Source organism: Lithobates pipiens, unplaced genomic scaffold, assembly GCF_037356315.1.
Source record: "Lithobates pipiens isolate NorthernLeopardFrog02 unplaced genomic scaffold, aLitPip1_a1.2 Scaffold_18, whole genome shotgun sequence".
Lineage (NCBI taxonomy): Eukaryota > Metazoa > Chordata > Amphibia > Anura > Ranidae > Lithobates > Lithobates pipiens.
The window spans coordinates 338,162,870-338,185,717 of record NW_027507758.1 but is presented as its reverse complement, the minus strand read 5'-3'; the positions used below and the strand labels follow the sequence as shown (position 1 = coordinate 338,185,717).

The 22,848-nt window shown below is 38.5% G+C and overlaps 1 protein-coding gene across 3 annotated transcripts in view; it reads right to left on the bottom strand.

Moving 5' to 3' along the window:
- COL12A1 (collagen type XII alpha 1 chain) overlaps positions 1–22,848 on the bottom strand; it is a 246,833-nt gene that overhangs the window by 12,965 nt on the left and 211,020 nt on the right. For all 3 annotated transcript variants that reach the window (XM_077487376.1, XM_077487375.1, XM_077487377.1), the window contains 7 exons: positions 16,915–17,001; positions 16,431–16,484; positions 12,630–12,725; positions 12,294–12,347; positions 12,091–12,144; positions 4,908–4,961; positions 4,590–4,661 (listed from right to left, as the gene is read on the bottom strand). In XM_077487376.1, coding sequence (XP_077343502.1) covers positions 4,590–4,661; positions 4,908–4,961; positions 12,091–12,144; positions 12,294–12,347; positions 12,630–12,725; positions 16,431–16,484; positions 16,915–17,001 — 471 coding nt within the window. The remainder of the gene's footprint in view (positions 1–4,589; positions 4,662–4,907; positions 4,962–12,090; positions 12,145–12,293; positions 12,348–12,629; positions 12,726–16,430; positions 16,485–16,914; positions 17,002–22,848) is intronic.

Genomic DNA, 22,848 nt, shown 5'->3' with positions numbered 1-22,848 from the left:
ACTCAAGTGCACATGCGCAGGAGTATATCATGGCCTGGCCTTCCAAGCAGCCGAAGAGCATGGACCCAGAAAGAAGACCAGTCAAAGATGGAAGTGCCAGGAATGGTGATAGCTCAGCTCTGGATTGCTCAGTTTTTAAAGTCTGACTGTCATAATGTGCTAGTATGCAGTATATTACTAGCACAATATGGCATAAGTCTGCAAGGGGGCCATTTTAATATTTTTTTTGTACAGTTTAATACTGTTTTAAATACTGTCTTGTTACAAAGTCTTCAGTGTAGGATACATCTGCAAACCACAGTTTCAGTGTTCCTTGTTGCATTGACTAACCAAAATCCACACCTCAGTCATTTGGAGAAGTGCTACAAATAGTTCTTAGTGTAATTTGTTTAAACATAATAGCATAGATTTCTCTTTGAAAGATCTTCTAAGGTTTACAATTAACATGTGGCCAGTAAAGGTTTGGGACTTGGCATTTTGGCCACTGGTCATTGGACTTCAACTGAATGCCCCATCACTCAGTCCTAACGATGATCCTCTGCAGTAGACAGGTGTGCCAGTTACCTAAGTCTGAGGGGAATGGATGATGCTGTTATTGTCACCTGTGTGAGACTATGAGACAGTCTCCCTTTGCGCTTGTTGGCATCTAATGTAAGGAAAACTGTCTTTCAGAAGCGTCTTGTCTTGAACTAGATGCCAACACAAAGAAAACTGTCTGTACTGCTTACAGCCTGCTGAAAACAGATGGAAAACTGACTTCAAGCATTGCACACTATGTGAAAAATATGCATTTTTAAACTAAGCAGGTTTAATAACTGCTCCTCATCACAGATGTTGCATATTTTGGTAAAATGCAATACAAATAAATATATAAAAATGTCTTCATCAGCATTAATTCAGCAATTATTTCAGTATGGCTTTTCAACATTATATAAATGTTGTATAATCAACCTTTTAAACTAAAACATAAAAACATCTGTAAGCCACTCTTATTAATTTGACTTTGCCCTTTTATCCTGTCATGCTAGTATTAGCTAGTAGTTTAAAATACTAAAATTATTGAAACCAGTAGGGAACATCAAAGTTCTCAGTTTCTCAAAAACAATGGCTTCATCTCACACACTAATTGAATATTTATTTTGTCCAAAAATATATTTGGAGGTTCAGTAATTCTCTTTTTAAAATGTCACAATGAAATTGTTAATTCTTATGGCCTACACCATATATATTTTCTTCAGCTATTGCTTGTTGGCTGTCATAGGTAGATATGACTCATTAAGGGTGCAAGATGATTGCTTAGTTTTCTAAAATTCTACATTCATATTTTCAATATAATCAGCTCAATCTGTACTGCCCAATGTACAGTACTTTAGCAATTGATTGACTTGTATAGAGAATACATACAGTATCTCACAAAAGTAAGTACACTCCTCACATTTTTGTAAATATTTTATTATATCTTTTCATGTGACAACACTGAAGAAATTACACTTTGCTACAATTTAAAGTAGTGAGTGTACAGTTTGTATAACAGTGTACATTTGCTGTCCCCTCAAAATAACGCAAGAAACAGCCATTGATGTCTAAACAGCTGGCAACAAAAGTAAGTGCACCCTTAAGTGAAAATGTCCAAATTGGGCCCTATTAGCCATTTTCCCTCCCTGGTGTCATGTGACTCATTAGTGTTACAAGGTCTGAAGTGTGAATGGGGAGCAGGTGTGTTACATTTGGTGTTATCGCTTTCACACTCTCATACTGGTCACTGGAAGTTCAACATGGCACCTCATGGCAAAGAACTCTCTGAGGATCTGCAAAAAAGAATTGTTGATCTACATAAAGATATCCTAAGCTATAAGAAGATTGCCAAGACCCTGAAACTGAGCTGCCATGACCATACAGTGGTTTAACAGGACAGGTTCCACTCAGAACAGGCCTCGTCATGGTCAGCCAAAGAAGTTGAGTGCATGTGCTCAGCATTATATCCAGAGGTTGTCTTTAGGAAATAGATGTATAAGTGCTGCCAGCATTGCTGCAGAGGATGAAGGGGTGGGGGGTCAGCCTGTCAGTGCTCAGACCATATGCTGCACACTGCATCAAATTGGTCTGCATGGCTATCCTCCAAGAAGGAAGCCTCTTCTAAAGATGATGCACAAGAAAGCCTGCAAACAGTTTGCTAAAGACTAGCAGACTAAGGACATGGATTACTGGGAACAAGTCCTGTGGTCTGATGAGACCAAGATAAACTTATTTGGTTCAGATGGTGTCAAGCGTGTGTGGTGGCAACCAGGTGAGGAGTATACAAGTGTGTCTTGCTTATAGTCAAGCATGTTGGTGAGGGTGTCATGGTCTGAGTGCTGCTGGCAGTGGGGAGCTACAGTTTATTGAGGAAACCATGAATGCCAACATGTACTGTGACATACTAAAGCAGAGCATGATCCCCTCCCTTTAGAGACTGAGCCAGAGGGCAGTATTCCAACATGATAACGGCCCCAAACACATCTCCAAGATGACCACTGCCTTGCTAAAGAAGCTTGGGGTAAAGGTGGTGGACTGGCCAAGCATGTCTCCAGACCTAAACCCTATTGAGCATCTGTGGGGCATCCTCAAATGGAAAGTGGAGGAGCGCAAGGTCTCCAACATCCACCAGCTCCATGATGTTGTCATGCAGGAGTGGAAGAGGACTCCAGTGGAAACCTGTGAAGCTCTGGTGAACTCCATGCCCAAGAGGGTTAAGGCAATGGTGAAAAATAATGGTGGTCACACAAAATATTGATACTTTGGACCCAATGTGGACATTTTCACTTCGGGATGCATTCACTTTTGTTGCCAACTATTTAGACATTAATGGGTGTGTGTTGAGTTATTTTGAGGGGACAACAAATATACATTGTTATACAAGCTTTACACTCACTACTTTTAAGTTGTAGCAAAGTGTAATTTCTTCAGTGTTGTCACATGAAAAGATATACGGTAATAAAATATTTACAAAAATATGAAGGGTGTACTTACTTTTGTGAGATACTGTACATGCTGGTAATACTAACCAAAGTCTAAACAAAGCTACTTTGGCTTGTCCTAGGTCTTAGCATGCCTAAATCTGGATTAATCAAAGGCATATTTGAAGTGTCAAACAATACAGCTGCATGATTAAAATTTATTTTAAAGATATGCTAACCTTGCCTTTCTAAATTCCAAATTTGACAGAACTATGATTATATTGGAATTCATTTTATTTATGGTAACATTCTTTGGCACTTAAAAATTATGGTGGTTTTTCATTTTTGCGCTACTCTTTTGTTCCGATAATGAAAATGCTCCTCTACCCTTACAGTCAGGAACATTTCTGCATCTTCCTCTGGCTGCAGACAAAGCAACTAATAAAGAATACCTCAATGAAGATAGCATCTCGGGGATGCTGCCTGTGATCTCATCAAACAGTTTATAAATGCTTGATACAGTAGTAATGAATGAACAAAAGGTGCCTGCTGACCCCTGCAACCTTAGGTTCTTGTCCTGCAAATTCTTTCTTCTGATATCTTTTTGTCCCCTATCTGCTGTCTGTCTCAACCTTCTGTCTGTAACATGACTCCATCTGCACACTTCCTTCCCTAATCCAGTCTACACACTATGCTTTTTCTTGATAATTTTGCTATTTGTTGGCTTGTCAACTGTCAGTAGTGGGTCAAAGCTAGGGCTAAAACATAGGTGTGAAGCTTAGCAAAATCTGTACTTCATTGACAGATCACCTGGCAAAGACCAAGTTCTTATGCAATGTCTAACTTTCTGTCAAACATCTCTAACAACTTTTACAACTTTAAACATTTAAAACCAAATAAAATATACTAATGTACCTTTTTATTGGTTTACTGTAGAGGGCTTTGAACTCATGGCCAAACCAGAAGCAAGAAACAATCTCACATGCACATTCTTATTTTATAGCTTGTAGGAAGTATATTAACAGATGTAGGGCAATATAGTTATCATGTGTTTTTTTTTCAATGACCATTTATGACATTGCTCCCACACCTACTTTAATAAGAAATAAAGTACAAAAAAAAAACACAGCACAACAAAAAAATAAATAAATAAAATGAAGTTACATTTTCTTAATATGAAATGCAAGGAACTCATGATCATCAACCAAAAAGTGAGCTCTTATTTTTAATTCATCACCAGTACTAGTATGTGCTAAATACTTCAAACCAGCAACAAGCTCTTCTTGGTGTTTGACCAGATATTGTTTGTACTGAATGGCATATAACTTAAAGAGGTGAAGGAACAATGAAACCCAGAAACATTTCCTGCAAATGTGCTGACCTAGCTTTTAGTGTTTATTCACAGAAGAAATATATGTTTTGGCAGATGATTTGGTGGTTGTTCAAATGGAAAACTATTACCACAAATTTCAAAAAAACTTACTAAGGCAACTGTTAAAAGATGCATTGTAAATTGTAACATATTAATGCTATGTTACTTATTCAGCAAACGAGCTACTATTGGAAAACCGTTGATGCCTATGAAATTGTTAATTTAGCCACGACTCAACATTCACAATAAACTTTAGTTAGCAAATATGGTAAGTGTCTTACTGGTAGGCCATTATCTCCTCGCTTTCCTGGTAGACCACTTGGACCTGGCACACCTTGAGGTCCTGGTGTTCCCTGTAAAGTAGAAAAGAAGCATTTGATGAACACTATAACTGGAAATGTTATCAGGTCTTTGTAAACTAAATTGTCAGGCTATTTCCACATGAATAACTGATGGAAAATGTTTCTACAGGATCGTATTTCTTATACCGCACATTCTTTTTACTCCTTATTCTGCTGCAACAATACTACCTGAAAAACTCTTAAACAGATCGATTATATAGAACCAGACAGCAAAATGTTATGTTTTATATCTCTTACCATTGGTCCTGGAGGTCCTCTAGGTCCTACTGCCCCATCTTTGCCAGTGAAGCCCTAATAAGATACAACGTTATAGATTTAGATACAATGAAATCTAAAGTAGCCTTCTGACCTGTTCCCAACAAAACATCGGAAAGAATAATATGCACTATGAGTTTTTAAAAAACCTTGTACATATTTTTTTCAGCTAGGAAAAAAAATACATACAAGCAAACAGAACTCCAAATGGCATCAATGTCATATGATGTAGCCGTATGTACCATATTCATTTGAGCTTCCCTTTTACTGTATATATAAACCAGCTTATTTTGCCAGATTCACTATTTGGGCTATGCTACTAAAATGTACTTGCTAACTAAACAAATGGTGTGTGAGAGACCAAAACTGATGTGGATTGGATGTAAAACAGAAAAAAGTTTATGAATCTTAAACATGTAATAAGCATCTTTCTTGTGTTCTGGTTTAAAAGTTACTGTAGCAACTTACAGCATGTCATGGTATATCAACAGTTTCAAATCAATTGGAGCATGGCCGGATTGCCTTATATTATGAAATATATCGATTTTTCTACTAGAAATAAAGTGATATGAAAGGTAGATTTTTTTAAAAAAGCAAACATGTTATACTTACCTGCCCTGTGCAATGGTTTTGCACAGAGCAGCTCTAATCCTCCTCTTCTTGGGTGCCCCCCGGTGTTCCTGGCTCCTCTTTTTCTCCGATTGCCCCCATAGCAAGCCGCTCCTCTTTTTCTCTGATTGGCCCCATAGCAAGCCGCTGGCTATGTGGGCATTATTGCTTGCTAGCTCTATAAGACACAAAGAACTGGGCTTGGCCCTGCCCCAGCTTCCTCCTAACTGACCGTGATTGACAGCTTCAGAAATTAATTACCCCACTTCAGTCTCTCAGCCAATGAGGAGGCTGAGACCCGAGAGAAAAGCCACTCTTGTGCACATCGCTGGTTCGTGATCGGGCTCAAGTAAGTACTGGGAGGGCTGCTGAGGGAGTTGCCCCCCTCTGACGCATGGGGGCTTTCCAATGGCTTCCCCGGGTGTCAGAGGGGGCAGAGCCACACATTTACATAACCAGGTGGTCACACCCCCTCTGACTATGGGGAAGCCATAGGGAACTCCCCGTACGTCAGAGGGGGGCAGGGTCACCTGGGAATGTCACGGTGTGGCCCTGCCCTCAGTTATAAAAAAAACTGTTAAAGCAAAGACGCGTCATACGGCGGTTGCCTCCCATGGAGGTGGGTCAGTCGCATTTTTTTTCTTTTTCGGTAACCCACAACACCCTCCCCATGTAGAGGGCATGATGCCTGGTACAGTTCAGGAGGGGGGCTCTCTCTCGCCCCCCTCTTTTCCTGCAGCCTGCCAGGTTGCGTGCATGGATAAGGGTCTGGTATGGATTTTTGGGGGCCTAACGCTATTTTTTTTTTTTAAATTGACGTGGGGTTCCCCTTAAAATCCATACCAAACCTGGAGGGTCTGGCATGGATTTTGAGGGGGACCCCATGCCATTTTTTTGTATTTTGGCATGGGGTTCCCCCTAATATCCATACCAGACCTGAAGGGCCTGGTATTGAATTTTGGGCGGACCCCCAAGCCATTTTTAAAAAAAATGTTGGTTCTAGGTTCCTCTTAATATTCATACCAGACCCAAAGGGTCTGGTAATGGACTGTGGGAGAATCCCATGCCATTTTTTTCAATGACTTTTATGTGTATTGCCGGGACAGACAATTCATTATAGCCGCGAGCACTTTTAAATGACTTTTTTTCCTTTAGAAATGTCATTTTGCTCTCGGACTATTGTAAACATGGAAAACATGCGCCCCTTTACAGGCATACTATAGACACCCCCCACGTATGAAATTTAAAGGACTATTTCACTTTTATTGTTTCACTGCTCCCAAAAAAACGCCCGTTTTTAAAACTTTTTTTGCATTGATACATGTCCTTTGGGGCAGGACCCAGGTCCCCAAACACTTTTTATGGCAATAACTTGCATATTAGCCTTTAAGATTAGCACTTTTGATTATTCATGTTCGTGTCCCATAGACTTTAATGGTTTTTGCTTGCTCAAACTAATTTTTTGCCTGTTTGCATGTTCTGCTCTGAACCGAACCAGAGGGTGTTCGGCTCATCCCTAATGAGGTAGAGTATAAATAGTGCATAATCCTAGGGTATTGTAATAGTGATACTTAAGTAATGGGTGGGCATTCTTCACTATGAGCACATCTTGGTTGTAACTGGAGTACACCTCATGCCACAAGATTTTCAGAAATAGAGAAAAAGCTGTTTTGAGATAAAACTTCTTCAATATGTGTGTCCACAATGTGCCCTCCCAACAAGCCTGCTGCCTTCATAACAGAAACCCCATTTACTGCGACCAGCCACAAATGCAAATTAGCTTTTTTCACCTACTTGCCTTTTTCACATACCTGCGGTATTTAGCCAGCTTTTTACAATATATTTTACATGACTGACCTACTCACTCAATCCTAATGGATAATGACATCATAACTTCTCAGAATACACTAAATTTGGTGTTCCCTGTTTCTAAGCAATACAATTTGTAGTTCTCTGATACAGAAAACGATTGCAGCAGAGAATCATGTGACAAGAGACTGTACTCTGATTACAGAAGCATTCTGATAATAAAAAACAGTTCACAGAAATGTGTATTTCAATACATATACAATACTGTACATATAATATTTTTATAAAATGTTGTTCAAGCAATACTCTATGTTGCACTTTCTGCTAATGTGCATCAATATCTTGCAGCAAGTAATTGCATTCTGGTGGCCTGTTGTTTTGCCATGCAACATGGAAGTAAAAAATGTGATTATTTGTTTTTGACTGATCACAAAAGTAACATTTTAAATTTTCTGGTTCCACCATCAAACCACACCCACTTTTTTAAGCCAAGCCCAAGATTCTTTACATGGTGCAAGCCTGATTAGGGTTGCTTTTTCAAGGAAAATCAATCTTATTCATTAATTTGAAACATAGTTAATAATTCATTAGGTTTCACACTGTCCAGGAAGGCAGAAACACAGATGTGATAGAATCAAATATGTTACATTTATCAGCTAAACTGAATAAGCCTTGTTTTGTTTGGCAGCAGCACAATCCCGCATTTTTCCTCCTGGACACCTTTGATGCTTGAAGAAAACAATTCTAAAAATATAGATTCAAATGATTATGCTTTGCTTTCTTTGCAAATTATGTGATTTGACTTTGTGCTATGTGGATCATCTAAACAATTGAAAAGGAAACAATAAATCCATCTACAGGATTAACTCTACATGTAATAATTACATTGTCCTAGTCTGCGCAAAGCATTAATCACTAAATATATACCATGGAATTCATATAAAGACTGGTGCAGACAGATTTTGCAAAAATATCTTGCACACGCTCTAAATCTTCATGTACCTGTCTAGAACTTGTATTCAAATTTGGTGCACGAGGTGACACTTTTTTAATGCTTACAATGCATTGTAAAATTAGAGCATTTTAGAACTACCCGAATCTAGCACAGGAGTCACTGTCAAAACCAAAAGTGTTGTGAATGCTTCATGAATTCGGTGCAACATATTAACAATAGAGATGAACACCAGAAAAGTGGCACAGCAGCTTTGTTGGATTCCCCTCAATGTGTTTTAGTATTAAAGCTTTAGTTTTTTTTTTAAATTAAAATAATAAATGTGTTATACTTATTTGCTCTGTACAATGCTTTTGCATGGAGCAGCCCGATCCTTCTCTTCATCGAGTGACCCCATAGAAAGCCTCCCAAGCTGCCCTGTCAGCGTCCATTGACACAGACCAGTCGGCTCAGCCCTGCCCCTGCTCCCTCGTCACAGCATTTGATTGACAGTAACAAGGAGCCAACTGCTCAGTGAGGAGGAGGACAGCAGCGAGAGCCAGTGCTCTTGTGCACATCACTGGATCAGGAACCGTCTCAGGTAAATATAAGTGGGGGGGGGTGCTGGGAGGAACCTGCAGCACAGAAGTTTTTTCTTCTTAATGCATAGAATTCATTAAGGTAAAAGATCTTAAGGATTAAGAACCACTTTAAGACTCTAAGTAATACTCAATATTAGATCTTTAGTGTCAAGGGAATCCATTGATTTGAGTTGTCCACACCATTACATTTTTAAGTACTTTAGGAAACCACAGTCAATTGTTTTCAGTGGCGGGATTGAGGTGCGAACTGGTTTATATTGTTCATTTGTGTGTTCCCATTCCATTCATCTGTCAATCTAATGTCCAGTGGCATAAACATACATTTTCAGCTCTCTCTAAAGCTGGCCATACTTGGCTCGAAATTCATTTGGTTCAGCAGGGCCCAGCCAAATTTTGATCCAAGTATGGCCACTGTGTTCGAACAGAAGTCATTCGGTAGAGATGCTTTTTTTCCAATGAGAAAGTTGAAGAGAAGTCGATGGGTAGACTGACTTCTGTTCAACCAGCTAGTTGAAAAAAAGCCACTCAATCAGATCTGCAGGCTATAAACTGCAGTACTGATCTGTGTATTCTGACAGCTGGGGAGTCTTACATCAGAACACAAAGACACAGTGGGGAAGATTCCGCCACTGTGAAAGGGGGAATCAGATCAGTTTTTTCTTGTTTACTTGTTGGTTGAGCTAGATGGACTTTTTTTTTCATTTTTCAACCAGACTAACTATGTGTAACTATGTAACCAGCTGCTTGAACAAATAAAGCTAACCCATGCATGGCAAGCTCAAGACCTCAGATTTCCTGTAAATTTATATGTGTCTGGGATTTACTGTAGGCAGAGAAAGCTGTAATTCCAGATGGGTGCTGGCAGCTACCATAATAGAAATCATGATGGATCAATGGAATAAATGCAAACAAATGAGTTCTGTTTAATCATGCAAAAAGAAATGCCCACACAAATACCATTAAAATGTATGTTCCTCTTGCTGTAAATAGCCTTACAGGTACCACTTTCAGTTAAAGTGGAACTCCGGTCAAAACCTCACTAATCTTAAACCTGCTCCCACCCTCATTTTAAGCCTTATGTTAACTACCCTGTAAAAGAAAGACATGTATACTTACCTAATCTAAGGGTGCTCCAATCTGGTCATGAAATCTCCCCAGTGGCTGGATCCAGGGGAGAGAATAGAGCAGCGACAATGACTGCAAAGCCTGGGCGGTGACATTGCCCATAGACTTATTATGGAGCATCCATTGTCCACTGTGCCTCCTTTTCCTTGAAGTCTGAGCTAGGAGCTGATTATATGACTTGACTGGAGCACCCTTAGATTAAGCAAGTATAAACATATTTATTTTACAGGGTAGTTAACATAAGGCTTAGAATGGGGTGGGAGCAGATTTAAAGTGATTATAAAGCTTTGTTTTTGTTTTTTTTAATATCAAACATGTTATGGGGGGGCAGCTGCAGCAGAAAAGATGCATAGAATGCATTAATGTGAAAAACCATGAGGGTTTACAAACCCTTTAACCCCTTACTTTTGACCAGACTTCCACTTAAGAATTATGTACTCCTTGGGTAATAGTTCCATGGTTTGATTAATGCTGAACACTATAGAGATATAAATAACATGTAATATAGTTGTGAATTTTTTTTCAAATATAAATGTTCTTTTACACACAGCTGGAATAAGTACTTTTGTTTAAAGAGGAAGTAAACCCTGATGGTTTTACTTCCTCTGTCGTTCCCTGCAAAGTAAAAGCATAATGGGCTAGTATGCATCGCATACTAGACTATTATGTGGCACTTACCTGTAATCGAAGCCTGTGTTGTCCCCGCTGGTGGAAGCATCCATCTTCTGCCCTCTTCCTTCCAGAGCCATGGACTCTGGATCTGTGACTATGTGATGTCACTTCCATGCGCAGGAGCCATCAGTCATGGTCGGCACGTACGAGTGAAGAAACGGCACGGAGGTCCATTTCTTCACAGCTAATGCGCAGATGACATCACTGGTGCACTACAAGGTAAGTAACTCCTAAACTGTGCACATTTAGGTAGAGATTTCCACTACCTATAAGTAAGCCTTATTCTAGGTTTACCCATAGGTAAAAGTGATGCAGGAGTGTTTGCAACCACTTTAAACAAGCCTAAAATCATCTCTGGCACAGCAGTTCTCAAAATAGGAGAAGGAAGGGCAACACTCTGAGCTAATATAGCTTGGCTGCATGTATACGTGCTAACAGGGAACATGCTAATATGAGGAGAGTGCAGATTGAGCACAGTTGTCTATCCTTAACTGCTGTATTCCTTGTTTTGTCCTCCTGGCTGTGTTATCTTGTAGAGGTGCATGAATCAAAAAAGTTGCTAAACAAATTACAAATCCTTTGTCAGATAGTGCAGTTCACTTTTATTGAGTATTAATTATTCATTATTAGTGAGTATTAAGCCTGCATATGTAGCTGTTTGGTTGGAGTTCAGCTGTAAGAATTTCTCTCACCATTACTGTTGTATGATTAGCTGCCTTAACTGCTTAAAATATTTAATTTTCTTGTCAGCAGAAACAAACACTAACACAACATTAAGAAGGTAATGTATCAAAACTGGAGAACTGGTAACAGCTCCAGTTTGGTTTCTTTTCTCCAGCTCTAATGAATCGACTCAAAGATCACTGAATGACAGCAAAGCAATGGCCTGCAACAACTTAGTTAAAATTAAAACAAATCTGCAGTTGTGTAAATTCCTTTGAAATTGTCAAATATTATTTGATTTTGGTCTGTCTCTATAGTTTTAGGGTTGCGGATTTCAAAGAAATTCCAAAGTTATTACTTTTTTAGATGTACTACCAGACTCCAGGGTCTTCCCAGGTCATCTAACCTTGGAAACTTTTTAAGAACATGAATGAGGGCTTTGCAACATTGGTGATTCTGCAGTCACATTATACTGTAATCAAAGATGACCTCAGCTGTACCAATTGCTGAGTTTTAAAAAAAGATTAAGACAAATATAAACACTGAACATAAATACCATATGTAAAATACTGGTTTGTGCATAAAAAAATGCCTGAATGTTTTACATATTCAATTAATTTTGATTCTTTAACCAGATACTTAAGGACAACGTATGTTATAGTTTTATAGCATTTAATAATAAACCTATGCTTGAAGTTCTATTATACTATACAACATAATTAGCTAGTCATTTTTATAAATTTAGGACACTTACCCTTGATCCTGGTGGTCCCATAGGTCCAGGTGGTCCAGTTACTCCAGGAGACCCCTAAATTAATAAGTTAATTAAAAAAAGGTAAAAGAAAATTGTAAATTATGTATCATTAACATTCAGCATCTTATGGCCAAGAATGTGCAGGCTGAAAGTATGCTTTCTGCATTTTATATCTTGTGTGTGTGTACAATTGTACAACATACCATCCTTCCTGGTAACCCTGGATCACCTCCATCCCCTTTTTGTCCTTGGCGGCCCTAAAAAAAGACACAAAGGAGTGAAGCAAATAATGGATTTGAGGTAAGTTATTTAAACTGGCCCTTTTAGAATATATACTGATAAAACACATAATCATACAACTGATCAATGAGTACAAAGTATTTTTTTCAATGTCTGGTATGCATGGACTACATACTAATTTCATGTGACAGTATTTCATAATTTTTTTAGAAATAATATGAATGATGTAGATTTTAACTTTCTACCAATCTATATTTTTCACTAAACAGAGTACATTTACCAAGTGATACTGAACTTACCGGCTCTCCAGGAATAGAAAGTCCAGGTGGCCCTTGAGGACCAGGTGGGCCTTGTGGGCCAGGTAGGCCAGGTTCACCTCGCTGTCCTGGTGGGCCCTTTTATTATGGAGAATGGATAGAAAGAAAGAAAGGAAATAAGATTATTTTTTGTTAAACTAATATCAGTTTTCCCCCTAAACCATGATTGAGGCAATCACAACAACCATTTAACTCTCATAACAATGTTTTACATACCTCTATATCCATGTATAAATTCAATCCTTAATGTAGCAATAATATTCAAAACAAAATATTAAGTGAATGTATTTGTCATAAGTATTAGGTTAGATTTATACTACATCATATTCTGCAACATTTTAGGGAGAATTTATTAAAAGTGGAGCAGACAGAATCTGGAGCAGCTGTGCATGGCAACTAATCAGCTTCTAGCCTTAGTATGATCAGTATAACTTTAAAGGTGAAAGATAAAAGCTGCTTGGTTACCATGCACAGCTGCTCTGTCTGCCCCAGTTATATTAAATACCCCTCTTTGTGTATAATTCAAGGTAATATGTGCTCTTTAGCGAAGAATAGACACAAATGCAGATTTCATAAATCTGCACACAAGTCTTTAAGTGAGCCTTCAGGTACAGATATCTTTAATGGATCCTCTAGTATAAGTAAGTGAACCATAGACACATAAGTACAATATAACCAGTATATTACCATGTGAGAAGGTGTAAGCAATAAAAAAAATGCTGAAATAGAGGAGAGTGTGGGGCAGTGGGGCAGTGGGAAAATAGAGAAGAATGCAAAGTGAACATTTGAATAAACGACTATGAACTATTATAGCCCTCCAAAAAAAGGTGTGTTTTCAGATAGCACTTTAAGCAAATACTGTTAAAGCACACTGAAGAAATAAAAAACAACATGCCAAAGTATAGACGAGGCACAAGAGAAGTCTTGAGCAGGAGATGATAAGAATAGAGGATTGCAGGTCACATACTCTTAAATTATTTGGCAATTTGAAAGTGTGCTTTAAGATATACACATACAAAGAGTGCAGGATCAAGTGGAGCACTAGTAAAGGCATTTCATTCATTACATTTAGGGGTTATACATTTCAGTCTTTTCCTTGAAGCAAGGGAGCCAGTGCAAAGACTGAAAAGAGGTACAGGTGTTAGTATAGTAGCTGCATCCATAACCATCTGCAGTGTTGCCATTATAATGAAAAGCAACTTAATACAGTTAAGTTGGGAAATGAATACTGAATGTACTGATATTTTGAAAATTGTATTAGTAAGATAAGGATGGATGTCAGAAATATATTTTTCTTAATGTGGAATATTTTTTTTTTTTTTTTTTTAAGTATGGTATGAAGGGTGATGGGCACAGTCAAGAGTGACTTAGCATTATAGTAAGTGTGTTCTAGTGAAGTGATAACTGCATTGCTAATTGTAAGATAACATTAAGATACAGTAGCAGAAGGATTTAATAAAAACAGTTAAAAGTTTAAAAGTTTGCATTAACAGCAGTGGTTGATCAAGAGAGAAGAGTAATATTTTGCAGAATTATTAATTAGAGAGGACAAAGGCATCATTGCAGAAATATACTCCTAAGTTTTAAAAGCATACAGTATACTAGTATTAAACCATTTTCCCAGGGGTATACTATACAACCAGAACAGTAAGGGACCATGTGCACCATCTATTAGAGGGAGTACAACAACTGAGGAAAACAGAAGGATTAGTTGGACAAGTAGAAATTGGAAAATGCTAAGTAAATACCTTTTAGTTTTAATTTTTTTAATCACCTTCCCTCCCTGTGTAACACTGGCAAACCTGACTGGGGAAAGGAGGGGCAGCCTTCTCAGAGGGTGGCCATGGTCCATTCTTTAATTTTTGTTACTATGGAAATTGGTAATCTAAGTGTCCCTGAGGAAATGCAGGTACAGCAGCTTAATAGCATGTCAAGTGGCAGAGCGATCTCTGCTGTGATGTAACATCACTTTCCCCTTCCTTCAAGTTCAAAGTTCAAAGTTCAAAGTTCAAAACATTTAAATGTATTTCAGCAATCCTAAAGCACTCTGGCTACTGAATGGGAATAAGGAAAATGGTTGGTAAGGCCACCACCATCTGGAATATAGATATTCTAAAGACCTTTGCCTTCCTCTATTGAAACTTCACTGTTTCATGTTGGGGAAAGATGGAACCAAAACTTCCTTAGCAAACTACAGACTGAGGCAGGACAAGAAGTAGTCAATGGTAAGCAGCCAGCACCTCATGATTTCTTTCAATTTGCAAGCTGTGTTATTGAGCAGGTAACAAAAGTATTCTCTACTTCTTGCTAACACAACCCCCTGCAGTTTCCATTACCAGCTCTCTAAGCCCCCTATGCAGTTGAACAGAGGTTATGTGATCACATTTAAAAATGTATACCTACAGTAAATTGAGTTTGATTAAACAAGTATGTGAACACAGTCGAAATAACCCTGACCTGGGGCCCAGGTTTCCCTTTCTTGCATCCTACCTTGCTATTTTCTAATCCTATCTTGTCATGTAAGCTTCTGGTACAATCCTTCCATGATATTACCTCTCTGTCCTGCCCTGTTCTAGCCTTCTTTGTAAATAGTTGTATACAGCTTTGTACAGAGTTTTATTATGTAAATGTCTGCCCTATTTGTTTAGTATTAATTGGCATTGTATTTGCTGTGTTTACCTGCTAACCAGTAATTTTGTTATATCTTCACTCTTACCAATAAATATATTTGGTATCCCAATTATTCTGGAGTCTGTGCTCCAAGGAGCTCACCAGTCACATAGAAGATATAATCATATCTTGTCTTCCCGACACCATCTTTTTTTTTTTTTATTTTTTTTTTTTTAACAGACTGGTACACTTACCAATGGAACCCCTGGGAGCATGCATTTAATATGCTCAAACAATTCAACTGGCAGAGTTTAAATGAGTCACAGACCTATTATAAGCAGCCATCAGACTGGCAAATCTGCCACCATTTTATTTGAGGTCACCGCGAGCAAGCCACAATATCCTACAGATGATTCTAAATGTTGCAAGCATCATATATAAATTGTGTTTACATATATTTGGGAATTGAAAAAAATGCTTATGTAATTCCATAATTCCTTCAGCACTAAAAGTCCTATTCTGTTAAATGTGCATTTACTTAATTAATAAAGGATTTCTAGATGCCCACATGCCTTTATTAACTATTAATACTACTGTTGGCAGCCAACACATAAGCTAGATCTCCAGTGACAAGAAAAATCCAGCATTACTTCAAGCCTGACAAGTCATACAGTTTGAGTGAAAGAGGGATAAATACCTTTTCCTTGCTATTAGTCATCTAGTATCTCTACACTTGCACATACTAAATCTAAAAGATGGACATTTACCAATAAAGGTAAGGGAAAAAAAAGAAAGTAAGACATTTTACTATGGACAAAGGTAAACCCTCCTTTGTATTCTGCTCAAAGCATTGATATTGTTGGAAGGCATGATTGCTGAAATGATCAAATACAGATGCAGGGGTTCATGTTTGACATTTAACCATGTACTGAGCTCGATTGCCTCAGGTAAAAATTCCACCATTCCTTTGCATAAGTTACCCTAATGCAGCCCAAAGAGAGTAACATACTGACACAGAAGGCTGGATAAAGACCTGTTAAATAATTAAAGTTCCATTTTCTAAAGATTACTTATTGAATACATGGTAAATCAATAGTGTAGCTACACATTTTACTGTAAAAGGATGATTGTACATTTAGAAAGAAAATTCTAAAGACAATAAAGAAAACCTACCGTAGGTCCGTCTGTACCCCTATCACCTCTGGGACCTTTGCTACCAGGAATACCCTGCGTTTAAAGAGAATATGAATTGTATTTAGCAGATTTCAAGGGAGATTATGCAAGAATCATTTAACTTCTCACAAAATGTCTAGAGATGTCTGTGGTTTACAGAATGTAGCTTTCCTTCCACTTTAACATATTTGGCACAGATCCACCAAAAATTCTTCACATAAGCACATTTGTATTTCATTACTAATGCCAATCTTACTCAGTCACCATGCACATTTGGATTAACACCACTTTGCTAGAGAGACTGCCTACACTGTAGGTAAATCATAAACAATAAAAGTGTCCCCATTATGGAGACCACTTCATTTCAAAATGAAACCAGAAAAGAGTCAGCCATTTCATCTAAAATTTGGCAATTAAAAACACAGCAAAGATGGATTTTATTAGCCAACAAATGATAAAAAAAAGAAAATGTACCGGTACTTACAGATGGGCCTGGTGGTCCTGGAGCTCCAACACTGTCTTGTGCACAAGTACAAGCATGTGGCAATGCTGGACATTTAGCTTCATCTCTCTAAAATAAAACAAATAAAATAAACAGCATTAATATTACATCCTGAATACATATTGAATTGTGTTGTATAATGAATACCTTTCTGAGAAATGTCAGAGGATTACAATGTTTTCAATCTTTTTTTCTGCAAGGTCATTCTAATGCCGCGTACACACAGTCAGAAAATCCGTCGGAATGCGTCTTATCGGACCGTGTCGTCAGATAATCCGACTGTGTGTGGTATGCATCGGACTGATTCCGTCCGAATCTCCGTCCGACCCAATTTTCCAACATGTTGGAAATATTTCCCGACCAACTGGGCCGGTCGGACGTAATCCGATCATGTGTAGAGAATTTTGATCGGACCAAGTGCCACGCATGCTCAGATCAAATTCCTACATCAAAGCTATTGGCTACTAGCCTGAATCTAGTCCCATCATAACGAAATTACGTCATCATGTTCTGAAAGATCGGATTTTTCGACAACTTAGTCCGACCGTGTGTATGCAACAGTTTTGGACACAATCCGTCAGACTAAATCTGACGGACAAAATCCGACGGATTTGGTTGTGGAAATCTCCGACCGTGTGTACAGGGGCTAACAATTATCACAATAATTTGTATGCTTCCATTAAGAGTTAATTAGGAGTTTGTGATACATGGCGGAAAGCTTCTGAAAGTTCTTAAAACCACGATGAGTATGATCCAGGCCAAATGTAGATCATTGAGTGACCTTTGTTTATATAGCTCAATCAATGAAAAGGTACTTGTTATTGTTTTATGCGTTCTTTCATAACTGTGAAGAATAAGATCTAGGATCTAACATATCTTCCTGTTTTTAATGATATACTTAGTTGTGGCATCAGAACAATAATAGGTGATAGATAGCCTAAAACAATGCTGTGAAAAACATTATCAAATATGGCCCCACAAGGGAATATTCTTGAAAGCTAGAGCAAAAGGAGTAGGACTAGTATATAACCCTGAGTGGTAAAAGAGTAAGGGGCAATTGGAGCTCTAAACATAGACACCAGTGTTCTTCCTGGTTTAATCCTATGAGAGACCATAGTGTTTCTTTGCATACTTGTCCACCCATGACCATCCAGGACAGACTATCAATTGGGACGCGTGATATAATGCCACCTACTGGAAGTTATTGACATATTGCTTGTTGCTTTACTTACTATATGTGAGTGTATTTTTATCATTTATAATTTTATTTAATAAATAATACAATACTTAAAACAGTCTACTCCTTTTGGTTTGTGTTTTTTGCTATCATATTTTTACATCTACTGATGAGACCATTCAATAGGAACAGTCCCCTAGTACCCACCCTCTATATATCTCTATTAATTACCATCAAGAGACACTGCCTGTTGCTCACCTTGAGTATTGCCTGTGTTATACAATCTTCATGTGAGTGCATCTCTTAATTTTGTATACCTTGCCTTTTTTATTACTGCACTGAGAGTAGTGCATTTCCCCTTTTTCCTCTTTCTTATCATTTTTATATCCATCGAGGCATTCTTAAAAAGCTCCGTCTGTTGATATCCACTGAAGGTATTGATACACTGTGTTTTATCCAAGTATATGTGAGTGCAATACTTAGCATCCCATTTATTATTGTTTTTCCTATCACTACTACATGTATTATGTATTTATTAATATTTACAGTCTGGAGGAAAGACGAGAAAGGGGAGATATGATTCAAACAGTTAAACACATCAAGGGTATGAATAAGGTTCAGGAGGGCAGTTTTTTCAATATGAAAACAAAATCAAGAACACGGGACAGGACCTCAAACTAACTGGAGGAATGTTTAAAACTAATTTTAAAAAGTATTATTTTACTGAACTGATGCTTGGAATAAACTTCCAGCAGAGGTACTGAGACAGTCAACAGTAAATGGCTTCAAACATGTTTGGGACAAACATAGATCTATATTCAGACAAAAAAAAAAGACAGAATAAAAAAAAATGTGCTGACTCCTGTCTTTTTCTGTCATCACTTTGTTTTCTATTTAGACAGTGGTGCTCTCTATCCCCCCCTTCTAGTTTTCGGTTTTTACCTAAAACCAGCCTTCCATGGTTTAACCTCTTAAGATAACTTGAATGAAAGTACTTTTTTGGAATGCAAGGATGTTTAGGTACCCTGAATGTATAGCATAGATTTACATATGGATTGTATCTTCACCAAGGAAAATTAGAAAGCTGTACAAATCTTGACATCAAGAAACTGCAGAAATTTCTATTCAAATTGCTGCAGTTTCAACATACCCAAGTAACTGCCATAAGATACAGCCAAACAAGAGAAACCCATGAGGCTCTCAGTAGAAGTGTCCATCATTAAAAATTATTTATGTAAATTATGCACCTTCATTTTAAGAAATTCTTTAGGTCATGATGAAGAAGTGGAGATGACAATCTGTGCTGACCAAATACGCCAACATTGTTTACATTTGGCTGAAACTTGAGTAACAAATGACAAAGGGAATGCCACATATGGTTTCAAGCAAGGCACTTCCCCAAAGTATATTATTCTATTATATGCAAACTGCCAACAATGTATTTGCTTTTGCATTGCCTCTTTGTATATCTTCACAGCTTTCGAGAGACATATGATATCTGAAAGGATTTTGTGCCGGGCAAGGGTTTTAATTAATTACATTCAGACTGGCTACCACTTTTGATATTTTCCTGTGCTAAGTAGGAAAGTACTTGTGTAATCAGTAAGATGATAAAAACATGGTAAACATCAGCAAATGATTTATTAGAATATGTGGCTTTAATATCTTTACCAGAAAGGTTTGATGAGTTGGCAACAAATCGTGTTTTTTGAAATGTCACTATGTGATACTCTTGCCTTGCGAAACTCTGCAGTGATTTATGAGGCGTATTACACAATCCAGCAACTCAACAGTCTCACCAAAATCACTGGATATATCCTAATCGCTTTAAAAGTCTTTTACAGATGTTATGATTAGTAAAATAAATTGAAGGCACAAGTCTATGGGTTTGATTTGTTAAAGCGGTTTTATACCCGCACAGATTTTTTTTTTTTACAACATAAAAACCTGCAAGGCAAAGGCATAATGAGCTAGTATGAAATACTCACCTTAGAACAAGGCCTTGACATCTGATCCCGGTCCACAGCGAGGGAGCTGAAATGTTCCCTCTGCGTTTCTTGTATCGTGACGCTGTGAGTAGCTGAAGACGTGATAACGTCAATCCTGCACATGCACGCGGGAGTCTTCTTCCCGGCAAGGTCTGTCAGTGTCTTCCGGACCTTTGGCCGGGCCTTCACAGCGCATGCGCCGCTGACGTCAGCGGCTGCATGCAAAGTAAGTATCTCCAAAACCGTACAGGTTTAGGAGATATTCATTTTACCTACAGGTAAGCCTTATTATAAGCTTACCTGTGGGTAAAAGTAAAAAAAAAGGGTAAGAATATGATCATTGGTAATAAACCAGGCTGAACAACTAAAGAGTAGTCTTACATTATTTACTATCCACATGCAACATGTTAGAGACACATATAATTATGACAGCATACATATGGTTATTTAGCAGAAAAAAAGTTTAGTCTGTCTATAGTTGTTAAAGTGGAATTTAATAATTATTTCATTTTGGATAGAGAAAAGGAGGGTTCTAACCTCTATCAGATTTTTTATTTTTTTTTCTATTTGTGTTCTATTGTGAAAATTTACCTTCATTCCTGCTCCATCGCCAAATAGGAAGTAAGAGGAAATCCCTTCAAATTAAGGGAATACCTTTGGGACCCCCAGATCACCTGAGCTAGTATCCACACTGGAAGATTTCCCCTCTAATGCACTGTACACACGGACATTCCGATGACAAAATCCATCCTTTTTTTCCCAACGGATTTTGGCCAACACTTGTCTTGCATACACACGGTCGCACAAAGTTCCGATCGTTCAGAACGAGGTGACATAGAACACGTATGTCGGGACTATAAAGAGGCCAGTAGCCAATAGCTTTAGTCTTGTAATTTATTCTGAGCATACATGGCACTTTGTGCATCAGAATTGTCTACACACGATCAGAATTTAAACAATCGGATTTTGTTGTCGGAAAATTTTAGATCCAGATCTCAAACTTTGTGTGTCAGAAATTCAGGCGGGAAAAGTCCGATGGAGCCCACACATGATTGGAATTTCTGACAACACAGTCTGACATTTTCCGTCGGAAAGTCCGACTGTGTGTACAGGGCATAACACTTTTTTGGAGAAAACCCAAAACTTTGGGTTAGCAATATTAAACAGCTGGTAGAAGAAACAAGATATGGCAAAATTTATTTATTTAACCACTTGCAGTATGTTCCATAGCAGTTTTACTGCTACAGGGCACCTCTCCTATGCAGAGTCATGTACAGTACCTCCCAAAAGTGAGTACACCCTTCACATTTTTGTAAATATTTTATTCTATCTTTTCGTGTGACAACACTGAAGAAATGACACTTTCCTACAATGTAAAGTAGTGAGTGTACAGCTTGTATAGTGTCAATTTGCTGTCCCCTCAAAATAACTCAACACACAGCCATTAATGTCTAAACCGCTGGCATCAAAATTGAGTACACCCCTAAGTGAAAATGTTCAAATTGGGCCCAAAGTGTCAATATTTTTTGTGGCCACCATTATTTTCCAGCACTGCCTTAACCCTCTTGGGCATGGAATTCACCAGCGCTTCACAGGTTGCCACTGGAGTCCATGACGACATCACGGAGCTGGTGGATGTTAAAGACCTTGTGCTCCTCCACCTTCCATTTGAGGATGTCCCACAGATGCTCAATAGGGTTTAGATCTGGAGACATGCTTGGCCAGTCCATCACCTTTACCCTCAGCTTCTTTATCAAGGCAGTGGTCATCTTGAAGGTGGGTTTGGGGTTATTATCATGTTGGAATACTGCCCTGCAGCCCAGTCTCAGAAGGGAGGGGATTATGCTCTTCTTCAGTATATCACAGTACATGTTGGCCTTCATGGTTCCCTCAATGAACTGTAGCTCCCCAGCACTCATGCAGCCCCAGAATATGACAATCTCACCACCATGATTGACCGTAGGCAAGAAACACTTGTCTTTGTACTCCCCACCTGGTTGCCGCCACACACGCTTGACACCATCTGAACCAAATAAGTTTATCTTGGTCTCATCACCACAGGACATGGTTCCATTAATCCATGTCCTTAGTCTGCTTGTCTTCAGCAAACTGTTTGCAGGCTTTCTTGTGCATCATCTTTAGAAGATGCTTCCTTCTGGGGCGACAGCCATGCAGACCAATTTGATGCAGTGTGCGGCATATGGTCTGAACACTGACAGGCTGACCCCCCACCCCTTCAGCCTCTGCAGCAATGCTGGCAGCACTCAAACATCTATTTCCCAAAGACAACCTCTGGATATGACGCTGAGCATGTGCACTCAACTTCTTTGGTTGACCATGGCAAGGCCTGTTCTGAGTGGAATCTGTCCTGTTAAACCACTGTGTGGTCTTGGCCACTGTGCTGCAGCTCAGTTTCAGGGTCTTGGCAATCTTCTTATAGCCTAGGTCATCTTTATGTAGAACAACAATTCTTTTTTTCAGATCCTCAGAGAGTTCTTTGCCATGAGGTGCTATGTTGAACTTCCAGTGACCAGTAGTGATAGTGATAACACCAAATTTAACACACCTGCTCCCTATTCACACCTGAGACCTTGTAACATTAACGAGTCACATGACACTGGGAGGGAAAATGGCTAATTAGGTCCAATGTGGACATTTTCACTTAGGGGTGTACTCACTTTTGTTGCCAGTGGTTTAGACATGAATGGCTGTGTGTTGAGTTTTTTTTTGAGGGGACAGCCCATTTACACT